The following is a 13428-nucleotide window of genomic DNA, read 5'->3' as shown; positions in this document are numbered from 1 at the left end:
GGGGGTGGGTGTAGAAGCCACAATCTTTTTCTCTAGGTGTCCTCACTATACCTAAAGGTGTAGACTACAATGCCACCAGCATCCTTCAGTAGAAGCAACTGATGGCCTGCAGATGACCACTATCCCTGGGCTCAGGGCTCCACTCTGAAGGAACCAAGGTGTGCACATGTTTGTATGGATAAATTCCACAGAATCTCCTGCCGAGTACCCAAGTGTGGGCCAGGCCACCTTCCTGTACTTTGAGAATGGTGACAGTCCCCTGTTTACAGGGCTGTTGGGGTTCAGTGGGGTAACCCTGCACTGTGAATGTATACTTTTCTTTGAGGACTCCAAGGGCTGGTACAATAACATGTATGTTCTTGTCACCAGTGCTATACAGAGTGGGTTGTCCTCAGCAAACAGACAAACAGAAGCCATGAGACCTTGAAGCCAAGCATGGAGTTTCTAGAGGCCTGAAGTTAGAGTAGCCAGTAGCCAGAGTGATACTAAAACATCGAAGGCCTGCCTCACATCTTCAGGCTGTATGTGAGACCCCATGTTTGGAACTAAGCAATGCTTTCAACTATTCAGCTTTTCCCTCGTCCTTCCAGAGGCAAGGCCAGACTCCCCACCTCCAGGGGGAAGGACCAGCGTGCATTGAGAAAGAAGATTCTGAAAAGGCAGTGGGGTGGTCTCTTCATTAGCAGAGTAGGGGCAGAATCTGGGGTGTGCAGGTGGGAACTGGTAGAGGTCCAGGTGAGCATGCCTCAGTCCCCCCTCCCCTCCTATTCCTGCAGATAAGCTCCGAGTATGCCTATCCCACCCACAGCCACTACTATGGGGTGATGACACAGGACCTCGGAGGGACCAGGGCTTCTCCACTCTGTATAGTGGGCTCTTAAACAAAGCTGGAGATGCATTCCTGGCTACCCTCCTCCTACCCCCTGGCCAGGTCTGAGTGGGTTGGATACTTCAGCCTTGAGCCATGAAACCCAGGGAGGAGGGTGGTTTCAGATTCCCCGGCACAGCCAAGATTGATAAGCCTTCTTGTCACAGGGCCCCAAGCCCACTCAACATTCGTCATTTCCTACACACAACCCAGCTCTACAGGGTCACGGGGCAGCATGTCTATGCAGTCTCCTGAGAATTTGTCAGCATCTGCCTCCTGGCTAGAACTCAGAATGACCAAGAGAAGCCAGAGTGGGGCCTGAGCCTTTTCCTTATCTTTGCTGCATTTAGACAGGGATGTGCTTCATGCCAATGAAGAAAAGAAAGAAAGGGGGTGGATGGGGCAGGGTGGATGGGGCAGGGGGGTGAAGACCACACCCTCTACTGACCTGAACATCGAACTCTTGCAGGAGGCCAGTGATGGTCTGTGGAGAGAAGAGAGAGTCACAGTCAGTTTCCATGGTTACAGAAAAAGCATCAGTACCCAGGTGCCTCTCCACTGCCTGAATCTAACCTATCCTCCCTGCTTGGTGGGGCCTCCCTTAGTCTGTACAGAGAGAATGTCCTGTTCATCTCAGAGAACAGCAGTCCAGCAGAAAAGTGGCCCATTTGCTAGATTCTTTTTTGACAACAGTGAACCAAAAAAGATCTGAAGGAGAAGAGGACCACAAGCTGAGTGACAGAGTTGCAAATGGCTATAACTGTCTCCACCATGTATGGCACTTTTGAAACTCAAACAGGACTGCCACTGTCTGGATTCTAGATTAAAAACCAATCTTTCATGAGAGTAAGAGAACTTCGGAAACCTCTAAGCTTTTCCCTCTATCTAAACACAATGAATTTCAACCCAAATTCTATCGTCTACCATATTTCAGTGGCAAGAAAGGCCCAGGAAGAGAGGAACAAGGTCTTGAATTCACCAAGCCAGGATAGCATGCCTCAAGGAGGACTTGGAGCCCCACTGGTCCAGCCAGTGTCTCTAAGAAACGTCCCTGGCTTGTTTTCTATGTGACTCAGAAACTGAATCTAAACACAGTCAGCCAAGCCTCAGCCAGAGCCACCAGCCTCCAGGACAGAAGACTTAGCAGTGTCAAATGCACAAGAGGCCAGGAAAACAGAGCAGGGCACAGAAAACCACACAGGCTGGAACACCCAAAACCAATCACAGCAGATTCCCTACTGTAGGGGTTTTGACTGGGCTGCTGACATGAACATCTGAGAGTTGCTAAATGCACATAGAAACAAAGGGGACCAACATCCATGTTCTGTGTATGCATGTGTGCCTGTGCAATGCATGAGTGTGTGATTGCAGGTTTGTGCATGTTGTGTACATGTGCTTTTACGTGGTGCACTTGTTCACGAGTGTGCGCTCTGTATGCACATGCACTCTAGCCCATGAATATGCATGCTGTGTACCCACAGGTGCAGATGTGTGCCCACATGAGCATACGATGGGGTAGCCTGGAGTAGCTCCACTCACCTCCCCTTTTTCCACCAAAGGCTTCACCTCAGCGAGGTCCACGTCCTGTAGCTCCCGGGACATGTCCCAACTGTCACCTGCCTGCAAGAGGAAGAAGGCCAGGAGGTGAACACTTGACTCCAAGATAAGTTTCCTAAAGGAAGCTAATTCATGAAGAAGACAGGGAGGAAGGCCAGGCCTCCCCAGAGTGCTTCCTACCCACACCTGTGCCTCAAGGCTACAAGGTGGTCTTCCATTCTCCGCACAGCCTCTCCCAGGTTCCCCAGTAGAGTTGGGCAGTATATTCCTGGCAGAGGAAATGGGTTCATAGTCACAACTACAATAAAGCAGATGAATCATGGCTCAAAAGCAAGTATCACAACCAATCTAGACACACCCACCACACCCTGGATGTTTCTCCATGCATTCTGGAAGGAGCCCCTTTTCCTGATCCCAAACCACACAGCCTCAGACTGAAAGCCAAAGGAAACAAAAGGCCCCCGGGTGCCATCAAGTACAAGTGCTGTAAGCCTCTGGGCAGAACTCCAGGCTGCCATTCAAGAGAAGAGATAGGAGACAGGGACAAGCCCAGGCCAAGGGTCTGACAGGCAGTAAGCACTCGGTAGGATTTGAAAAGAGGCCTTAAGACAAATGGTACTTCCTGAGCCAGATCCCTAAAGGGTAGGCAGGGGTGGCCAGGGGGTCTTTGGCTGAAACTGGGACAGATAAGCCATGGGGCCAAGTAATGAGGGTTACAGAAGGAACAGGGCAGAACTCAGAGGAGCTTGGAATGCTGGCCTAATGGGCTCCCAGGGAGAGGAAAGGGCACAAGGTGACATCTACACAGCTGAGTGATAAACAAAAATTCTTCCGGATCCATAGTTGAGTTGAAAAATTAAACACCCAGGGATAGCGGGGTGAGGCCCAAGGAATTCAGAAGTATCATAAGTGGCACCGAGTTGGGCAAGGTAAGGGGGGAGTGCCAAAATGGGCCAAGGACACGGCCTTCTCTCTACCTACAGGTCAAGCAGGAGTTGACCAGCTGCCCAAGGCCCTGTGGATTTCACTGCAGTGGGAATTCAAGTTTCGAAAATTCCTGAGGATCAACTTGTGAACCCACGGGAGCCCTGTGACCCTCATCTAGATGTCAGCTCTCAAGAACGGGTGGTCTAGATCCATATCCCATGTCAGCACACAGCATGCCGTGGGTGGACCCACTAGCCACTGGATGTGCTGGTCTGGGGCCCCAGTGTGACTCTCCCTGGTAGATAACTACCTCACAAGAATGCCTTTATGTAGCCTTTGGAGTCTGGGCTCCAGAACATTCTGAAAACAAAGTCAGTTTTATATCTGTGCCCATTCCTGGGCCACTGCCAGGTTGGAGGCAGTACGCATGAAAAGCTAGGGTCTGAGCATCTTGCTAATTCAGCGTGTTCATGGTCCCGAGACCTTAGCCGTGGGACACCTCGCCTACACAGCCTGCAGAGTCTTCCAGAAGCCTGGGATTCTGGCAATACCATCTCTCATGCTGAGAGCAAAGAACTTCACAGTTCACAGGGCTTCTGAACAAGCCCTGATCAGCAGAGCGCCCAGGGCAGGCTGGGGTCTGTCCCACTAGGTGGGTTCCAGCAGGCCTTCTTTAGCCCTGCCTATGATCCCCCCCACCCATCAGGCAGCACACCTGCCTTTCTACCTCTGACACCTAGGATACCCCTAGCATAGCTCACTCCCTGAGCAGATGAGTAATGTCCCCTAACAGCTATCCTGCTGTTTCCTTTCCCCTCTGTTTGTCCCTAACCCACAGAGCAAAATGCCATAAAAACTCTTCTGCATTTACAAAGACTCAGCACATGCTGTAGCTCAGACTGGTTTGGTCACTTCTCAGCTTCCAGAAACTACCATCACACTGGAGTATAACATCAGCCTCCACCGGCTTTCTCCTCCCTCAGAATCCAAAGGAGATCAAGTGAGTAGCTTCGGTTGCTCACTGACCTGTTGAAGCCCCTTCCTCACATACTTTTTCTCCTCCTCCTACCCCTAGGCTCACTGCCAAGGTCAAGGTGAGGTGTGCTGAAAGACAATGAGTCTCTCTAGATGTCTCAAGCACTTTCCAATCTGCTCCTTGGAGCTGGAGGGGCCTCACCTAACGGCCCCTTAGCCAACTCAAGGCCTGATGGAAGCCCAGAGGTAAAGGGCTGGCACCACCTCATGTTATCTCCACACTCAGACTGGTTCTGTCTCTCAGGGACATTTTGTGCCATCTGAAGACTTTTTTGATTCTCATGAATGGCATGCTACTGGGGTATACCTCATGGGTAGAGGCCAGGGACACTGCTCAAGATCCTACAATGCACAGGAAAGCCCATCTGATCCAAGATGCCAACAGTGCAGGGGCTGAGACATCCTGGTCTAGACAGAGAACTTGGAAGTTGGTGGGGAGAGCCCATGTCTCCCAGCAGACTATGGGGCCTGCATAGTGAGGGACAGATGTTCTGGGGGTGGAAACACCTGTTCTGTCCAAGTCACTGTTCTTCAATAACCAAGGCTATGGATACCTGCGCTACAGTAGGCTACCTATGTTCTACATGTCCACCAGCTACTGGGCCAGAGCACAGATGGTCTGCCCCAGGCAGAGAGAGAGGCCATCCCTACGTCTACTCTGCTGACCAGGACCAGCTGGAAGGCCAGCCCCTAACTAGCTTTGGTGTTCCAACCAAAGGACTTCCCATATGTGTTCTCAGGTTTTGTTCCCCATATGCTTGTATTCAAAGGCAGTCGGTATTAGGAAGTTCAGTATAGAAAACAGATTAAAAAACAAAAACAGCTAAAATATTTTGGACAGAGTCAGCATTAAGGTGTTCTCAGGTTTTGTTCCCCATATGCTTGTATTCAAAGGCAGTCGGTATTAAGAAGTTCAGTATAGAAAACAAAACAAAAACAGCTAAAATATTTTGGACAGAGTCAGCATTAAGAATGTGGTCATTCTTCAGGCCCTTGTCCTCCTGTCCTGCTGCAACCCCAGAGCTGCCCTTAGCCAGCAGCTGAGTGTCAGGAGCAGGAGGGCCGAAGCCCTGTGATACAGTCAACGTTCTTCCTAAACGAGGTTACTAAGGGGCCCACATGAAGCTGGAAAGCAGCTGCAGCTGGGTTGAGAATCTACTGTGTGACATGTCTAAAGATACGGCCAAGACCAGACCCAGGTCTTGCCTTCAGAAACTCAGTCTCAAGATTTATGTGCTGACCTTGGGCTCCCTCGGTACTCACACGGCACTGTCTGGAGGGCCGAAGCCCTGTGATACAGTCAACGTTCTTCCTAAACGAGGTTACTAAGGGGCCCACATGAAGCTGGAAAGCAGCTGCAGCTGGGTTGAGAATCTACTGTGTGACATGTCTAAAGATACGGCCAAGACCAGACCCAGGTCTTGCCTTCAGAAGCTCAGTCTCAAGATTTATGTGCTGACCTTGGGCTCCCTCAGTACTCACACGGCACTGTCTATCTGTCTGCTTGTCCCTACTGACTCTCTATGACACCTAGCCCTCTGCTCACACTGTTGAGCAAGAGTTCCCTTGGCCCCCTTGAACATCCATGGGACCAGGCTGAAGGGACCTCCAGCAGAAACCCACTCTGGACTTCTAGGATCCAGTATCCCAAGAACAGTAGCCATGGGGATGGGCAGCATGAAGCCCCACGTGACCACAATGCAGTAATCACCACGGGCCACGTCCATGACCCCACATGGATCTTTGTGGTCAAAGAAGTCCTGGTGGGGGGATAGGGGGTGTTACCAACTTTACAGAATAACAAATGAAGCTGGTAAACATCCTTCACATGACTTCCCAAAGGTCCCATGTCTCCCACCCAGGGAAGGATAGTGACCTCGCTCCTTTGTTGTGGGTGTAGGTGGGGGTGGCTGAGGGCCTGCAGACAACAGATTCCTGCAGTCCTTCAGTCCTTCAGCAAAGCAGAGAAAGGAGGACCAGTGGAGACCAGGGCTGCTTCAGGACTAATTGTTGTCAGCAGCTGGCCCAGATTTTACCCTTTGAGTAACAAAGCCATGGGAGCATGGGTGTCCTTCCCAGCATGCCCTTTACAGAGCAGATCATTAAGTGGGGGGTAGGGGGGCAGTATGTGCTGCCGATTGTGGCCTAGCAAGCCCTTAATATGGCAACCCCAGAAAAGTCTGGAGGGTAGTTCCACTTCTGTGCTAACCCTGGGAAAATCACCTTGGGACATGCCCAGGTCTGATCCCTGCCCTTCGCCCTCCCTGTGGGTCACTCTTGTGTCAATCCACATTGATTGTGAGTCACTCTGGGGGGCACCTCGCCATTTCTTTCTGTGTTTTCTGGACTTTTGAAAGTGAAGGTTCTGTGGAGTATGAGGCGGCGGCCTGAACTGGTTTTCTTAAGTAATCTACCTCCCAAACGGTATGGTGAACAGTACAGTGAATGGACTGGACCTCTGAAAAAGTTCCTCGCTTCTGGGAAATATAGATGGGGGTGGAGAGACTCAGATCAAAACACCAAAAGACAGTGCAACCATCCTTTGCAGGGACTTCAAGTCCCTGAGTTCCTTCAGGGCCTCAGTGCTCCACAGAGCACTGGACGTCCCTGTCTTGTTCCATATAGAAAGAATGGCACAGAGGTCACAGGAGAAGGCAATCTGTTAGGTCACCAAAACTGCTTCATCCCTCAGGCATCTGCAAGAACCGCATGTTGCTTTTTGCAGCACTGGGATTGAACCTATCACAGTGCCAAGGACTCTACCACGCCCCAGCTCTCTTTTTGTACATTTTTTTTTTTATTTTGAGACAGAGTCTCCCTAAGTTGTCCAGGCTGGCTTTGAACCTGTAGTTCTCCTGCCTCAGCTTCCTAAGTAGCTGGGATTATAGGCCTGCACTACCAGCCCTGGCTGAAATGGGGTTTGGGGGTGTTCAACTGGATACCCCCCCCGGAAGCAACCAGCATCAAGGTGGCTAGAGGGCTGGCTAGATCACAATAGCAGGAAGAGGGGGTGTCAGGAATCTGGCCGCCCCCACTGCACCTCTGGGGATCTTCCCGAAGCATTCAGCGTGTCTTGGCTGGAGTTCTGGCAGAGTAAGAGGTTCAGCAGAGGGCCATCTAAGGGGACAGGCCCAGTAGTTGGAAGTCTGAAGGAGGACATTGGTCACATTAGATGACTTATTCTGTGAATCTGAAGGATGGGTGGGAGCTGTGCTGACTAGACTGAGACAATTTATTGAAATCTCAGAGCTGATGTTAGCCTAGAATGGAAATGGATCTCCATAACAGAGACTTTTGTCCCCAAGATCAGACTGCATGCAAGCCATCCTAATGAAATCCTTCCCCAAAATAGGCCCACAGGCTCCATGCTCCAGAACAGCCCTTCTGGTCCATCCTGTACAGATGGCCTGGGTCATCTCCATTATCAATGAGGCTTCCTTTGAACAGACATGGACAACATGCTCATTAAGTGCCAGGCTCTCAGGTCCCGGGAAGGGGCATGGGAAAGCAGACAGACTACCAGACTATAACAACACAGTGTGACCCTACAAGGACCCATGGGACCAGGAGGGCACTCAGCCCAGCCACCAGTTACCAGGGAGGCCATAGGGGAAGCAGGGGAGGAAGGGAGAGGAGAGGAGAGGCAGACCAACTGAGGGATGCTCAGAGTTATCTGTCTCTTAAAGTTCATCTCATCTATAAGGACCCCCCCAGGGACAAGGGGAAGGCCCTGGGAATGGAAATGGAGGAACAAGATGAAAACCTGCACCTTATCTACGTAGAACACTATGAAGGTTTAAAGGTTCCTTCAGATTTGATAAGGGAAAACCTGTCAAAGATAAAACCCCTACAGGGCATTCAGGTCCCAAACTGCTCAAGAACATCCTTCTACCTCCTCAAGTCGGGGTACACTGGCTAGATTGATGGGCCTGGAGATGGAGCCTGAGAGATCAAGGGTGGGGGAGGGGGCATGCAGATCTACTAAAGAGCAGACAGGAAAGGAAGAAACTCTTGGTCAAAAGAGGCTGTGGACCCAGTTTCGTAAGCACGTTCTTATTACATGGTACCAAGGCAGACTGCCTCACAGTCTCTACAACCTATAGAATTCAGCTCCATACCAGCATCCAAACATGGCCCTCCATCTCTGAGGCAAACTACCCACTGAGCCTCAGTGTCCCCATCTTGAGAAGGGCCAGCCTAGGATAAGATGTGCTCAAGAAAGCATGGGACCTGCAATGAGTCCAACCGGGCACATAACCCACACCAAAGCTGGGTTCAGAGGCTCTGCGTGGCCTGAAGGGACAACACTTGGGTTTAGAACTGGCTAGAGGTGGCTCCCTTTGACCCAGATATGCTCACCTAACTTTTAGGCAGTTACTCAGCCTGTTTTCTAACCTGGGAATTAAGAATACCTCCTACATCAACTGGATGAGGCAATACACTGAAGCACAAGGCAATGTAGGTAGGCAAGAGTTATGTGTTGAACAACCATTAACTTTCACACATGGACAACACAGGGGCCAAGGAAGGCTTGGCAGGTGTGTCCATCTCCTTCTTCCTGCTGTCTACCAGCCTCCTGGAACAAAGAGCTTCAACTGCCTACCTTCAGCCTCACCCTGTCACAGCTTAGATTTTTTTTTTAACATCTCAGTAACAAAGGGGCCAGGATGCTGACTGCCAAGGAGGTGGCTCTATAGTGTAATATGGGGGTGTTTCTTATGGGAAACTTCCAGGAAGTTGCTCCCCATGTGTTGACCACTGTCCTCACTTCACACAGACTAGCTCAATTAAGATCCACACACCCAGATGAGACTGGTTCACAACTCTCCCTTTACAGAAGAGGAAACAGATTCCTGATGCCTCTCTCTGTACTCCTCCTTCAGGCCTACTTGATACATTGTTGTGCCAAACCAAAGCTTTGAGACTGGACTCAAGGGGTTTGGAGTCTGGTTCTACCACTTGTAGTCATAAGGCTACATGCAAATCTCATCCAGTCAAGGAGCTGATACAGCCCAGGCAGGTGTCCCTGTGGAGACTATAGGGAGTAAGGGGACACAGTGACTGCTCTGGAAAACTAGATGCTCAGTCTAGCACTTCCCAGCCTTCCTTCTCAATGGCCTGTGCCCAGCCTGCTCTAGGTAGACCCCAGGATGCTGAGTCATCATGTTGGCTTGCCTGAGGAACGAAAGGACGATTAAGTCAGGCCTTGGGTGGATGGATGGATCTGCTGGAGCTAGGTCCTAAGGGAAGCATAGTAGTTTGGGCCATCAGAAAAACACAAAGCCTTCTTTCTTTCCCTTGCTGGGACAAGCTCAGGCCTTCAGGGGTCAATGCACCCAGGGGCCCCAACATTGTTCAGTGGGGCAGTCAACTCACAAAGCTGGTTGGGGGTGGGGGCTGTGACCCTTTTTTTTCCTCACTAAACTGACTTTGCTTACACACCCAACCTTAAATATTTTTGAAGAAAAACAATCATCTATACTTTGCTTTTCCCTTCAAGTGGTCTCACTAGAAACTTGGTAAAGAGGCAAGTTTCTGTTTACCCCTTCATAGCACACAGATAAAATTAAGTTGAGTCCCTACCAAGAGACTCCTGGGAAGGGCCTAGAACAGAGTCCTGGCTCTCACTGGCCTTGACACAGGCCTCCCTATCTCTGGTTGGGGTTTTCATCTCTAAACTGGCAAAAGGCTGGACAGGGTATTGTGTGAGCTTGGATTTCCATCCCAAATGACTCAACCAGTGGTTAGCCATCTCTGGTTTGCCTGTCACTAGGAGAGAACTTGCCAGAACAGGAAACCCTACAATGGGACCTCGGAGCCAAACAGTACCTCTAGACATAGGGTTGTGTCAGATACCTACAATGGACCAAAGGAGGGCAGGGCAGGAGGAGGGACTGTCAAAGACATTCCTCATGTATATCTGAGTCCTTCCTATGGGCCGGGCCTTGGGCTAGATGCCAGGCTACTGGCCCAGGTGTGGCAGGCAAAGTCCTCCTCCTTATCCAGGTACCTAGTACTTAACCACTAGGAGGCCATGCCCCACCAAGCTCCGAAGGCACAGGTGGGAGCACTAGCCCAAGGGCACAAGTTCCTGAGCACCATCCTTTGGAGCTTTTCCAGCCCTTTCTGCAAAGTGTCCCTTCATACTTTTCTCAGTCCCACTTAGTATCGCCCTGGCCAGGGGCTGCTGACTGAGCCACCCCACATACCCAAAGAAGCCTGTGATTCTTGCCAGAAGTTGGCCAGCCTCTTGAAAACCAGCGTGGAGGTTTTTCTCTCTGCATGCACCTGGCTTTCTCACATGCACACATGTGAAACTTAGCCCAGATGCCATGATTTCTCACAGGAAGAGGCAATAAGAAAGATCTGTCTTGAAACTCATTTCACAGATTCAGGTTCATCTGTGGTAGTATAGGAGCTCATGAAACTGGAGATGGGGGTTGGGGGCATACCTGCTGACCTCTTCTCTAGGTGTTTAAAGTTCTCAAACAAGCTTCACATGCCCAGGAGACCTGTGAGGGAGGGTTGTTCTTGGACACAGACCACTGGACTTCCCTCCCTGACTCGCTGTGCTCCCACATTTAGACCCAAGGGGTGCTGCTGGGGATTGGGAAGAGTGGCCAGTAGGGCCGACAGACTGGGAAAGAGGGGGAGGTGTCAAGGTAAGGAAGCAATCCACAAATCCTAGCTCCAGCTACTAATTTGACAGAGGCGGTGACAGCCTGTTTCCCTAGGAGCCCGCAGCATTCCGCACGTCCCTCCCGACTCTCCACGAGGTTGAATCAGAGACCGCGGCGGGTCTCCCAGGAACGTACGAGCAGTTCCAGCTGTTCTCTCCGCTGGAACAGCAGAAGAGGCCGGTCCCGAGACAGAGGGAAGGAAAGCGGGGGAGGGTGAGCGGAGGCGAAAATGACGCCACTCGGAGCGCCTGCCAACGCGGGGGCCGCCAGATGCCAGCGCGACCCTGCCCGCCCAAGTCACTTCTCCCGCGCAGCCACAGCGCCAACCCAGGGCCACCTCCAGGGCCGCGCCCTGCCCGGGCTGCGCGCGCTGTGGACACTCACGTAGACGCATGCTGCACGCGCCGAGACACACCCCGGACTCTCCCCCCGGCGCGCACGTTCTCACACCTACAGAACCCAGTTCTGGGGCTGGATGGGCACCCGGGCTCAGATCCACACCGTTTTGCAACCAGTCTCCAAAACAGAGACCCACACCCACGGCCCCTGCTCCAGCCTCCCTACCAACGCCTCTCACCCCTACCCACCTCTTGGATACACGCGGTGCAATCTCTCCTTCTCTAGCCATCCAGACGCCCATTCACACCCTTCACACACACACACACACACACACACCACACACACGCACGCACACAGTCCCCATGCGCCTACTGGACAGCTGTGATTCTGCGGTGACGCTAGGAAGCGCGATCCAGGTGTTCCTAGACTCACCGCCTCCACCTCGACTCCCCAAATCCCACTTCCCAGGCTGGAGGGAAAGCAAACGGGCACTAGTCTACTTCTTTTCAATCAAACCCGCCACTCCAGGGATGCCAGCGCCCCAATGCCCCCTTCCCACGCCAGCGGGTCCCCGCGTGGGCCACAAAAGGCGGGTGAGGCGCTTCAGGAGCACCAGACAGCGAGCCCTCCTGCGGGTCCCGGCGGTGCCGGGGAGGAAGAAGGCGTCTGGAGGGCTTACCTAAGTAGCGAGAACGGAAAGGAGCCGGAGACAAGGGTGGCTGCGCGGCGCCCAGCGGGAGGCGAGCAGAGCGGCGAGGATGGGCGTGGGATGCGGAGCGCGAGCGGGTGGCCTGGCGAGGTTTGTTTATGTCCGGATGGAGGGCGACTTTATAGGAGGCGCAGCCCCGCCTCCGGGGCCTCGCCCCTCCCCGACCCTCGAGGCCCTGCGCAACGGGACACACCCCTTCCCCGCTCCCCTGTAGGCCCTGGCCTGGCTGGGCGGGCCGGAGTCTCCGCCTGTTGCGCAAGCCTTTGCAAGGGCGTAGCGGGAGGGGCCGCCAGACCCGCGGCGGCTCCTCCCTGCGATTCCCGGGCCGCGGCGCGTGTGCACCGTGCGGAGTGTGTGTTCCTGTGCGCGCTCGTGCATGTGCATGTGGACTTCCTTGTGCCTCTGCGCGGCCGCGTGGCCCCCACTGCTGTCTCCGTTCCTTCTCCAAAGCGTCTGCCGGCGCCACGCCCTTCTGGGCGGCACCCCCATTTCCTCCACATCTCCAAGTCCTCACTCCCGAGCCCCTTTTACAGCGGAGGTTGCAGTCTGACTCTAGATCCCTTCCACATTCACCTCAGCTTTCTGGGTTCTCGCGCATCTAAGCGCCCTGTACCACCCCTTTTGCCCATTGCAGTTCTAAGCTAATCTCTCGTGGCCCTTCCCCCTGCCCCTCGATCCTATCGTGTGATCAGTGAGCATTCTCCACGCTGTCTTCCTGATCTTCAGAACTTGAAATGGGTTCGTTTTCCAACCCGTGTTTTCCAAAACCTTGGGCTCTCTGCCCTTTACCAGGTTCTCACTGCACCCTAGATACTTGGGGAGGGTTTTCTTAAGCCGATGGGTGTCCAGCCTCCACCTAGGGCCACTTAGAATTTCAGGGAGTGTGACCCCACACGGAGGCTTTGAAAAAAGTTACCCAATGGGAATTGACAGTGGGTATAGGACCTTGCCACCAAGCCTGAGGACCTAAATTTCATTCCAGGAACCCACATGGTGGAAGGAAAGAACCTACTGCAAATTTTCCCCTCGCCTCTGCCTGCCCTACACAGACTACATAGATTAGATAGATGATTGATAGATGATTGATAGATAGATGATAGATAGATGATTGATAGATGATAGATAGATGATTGATAGATGATAGATAGATAGATGATAGATTGATTGATAGATGATAGATAGATGATTGATGATAGATAGATGATAGATTAGATGATAGATAGATAGATGATAGATAGATAGATAGATAGATAGATAGATAGATAGATAGATAGATAGATGATAGGTAGTCTCCAAATTGGCTATAATATGAA

At 52.1% G+C, this 13428-nt stretch overlaps 1 protein-coding gene across 1 annotated transcript in view; it reads right to left on the bottom strand.

Moving 5' to 3' along the window:
- The window catches only part of Ndrg1 (N-myc downstream regulated 1), a 47224-nt gene extending 34977 nt beyond the window's left edge, over positions 1-12247 (bottom strand). Inside the window, exons 1-3 of the mRNA XM_008826463.3 lie at positions 12086-12247; positions 2408-2488; positions 1317-1352 (exon numbers count right to left, since the gene is read on the bottom strand). Coding sequence (XP_008824685.1) covers positions 1317-1352; positions 2408-2470 — 99 coding nt within the window. The 5' untranslated portion in view covers positions 2471-2488; positions 12086-12247. The remainder of the gene's footprint in view (positions 1-1316; positions 1353-2407; positions 2489-12085) is intronic.
- Positions 12248-13428: the final 1181 nt, after the last annotated feature.

This window comes from Nannospalax galili, unplaced genomic scaffold (assembly GCF_000622305.1).
Source record: "Nannospalax galili isolate Female #2095 unplaced genomic scaffold, S.galili_v1.0 scaffold472, whole genome shotgun sequence".
NCBI lineage: Eukaryota > Metazoa > Chordata > Mammalia > Rodentia > Spalacidae > Nannospalax > Nannospalax galili.
The sequence above is the reverse complement of the archived record's forward strand: the minus strand, read 5'-3'. Positions and strand labels throughout refer to the sequence as shown.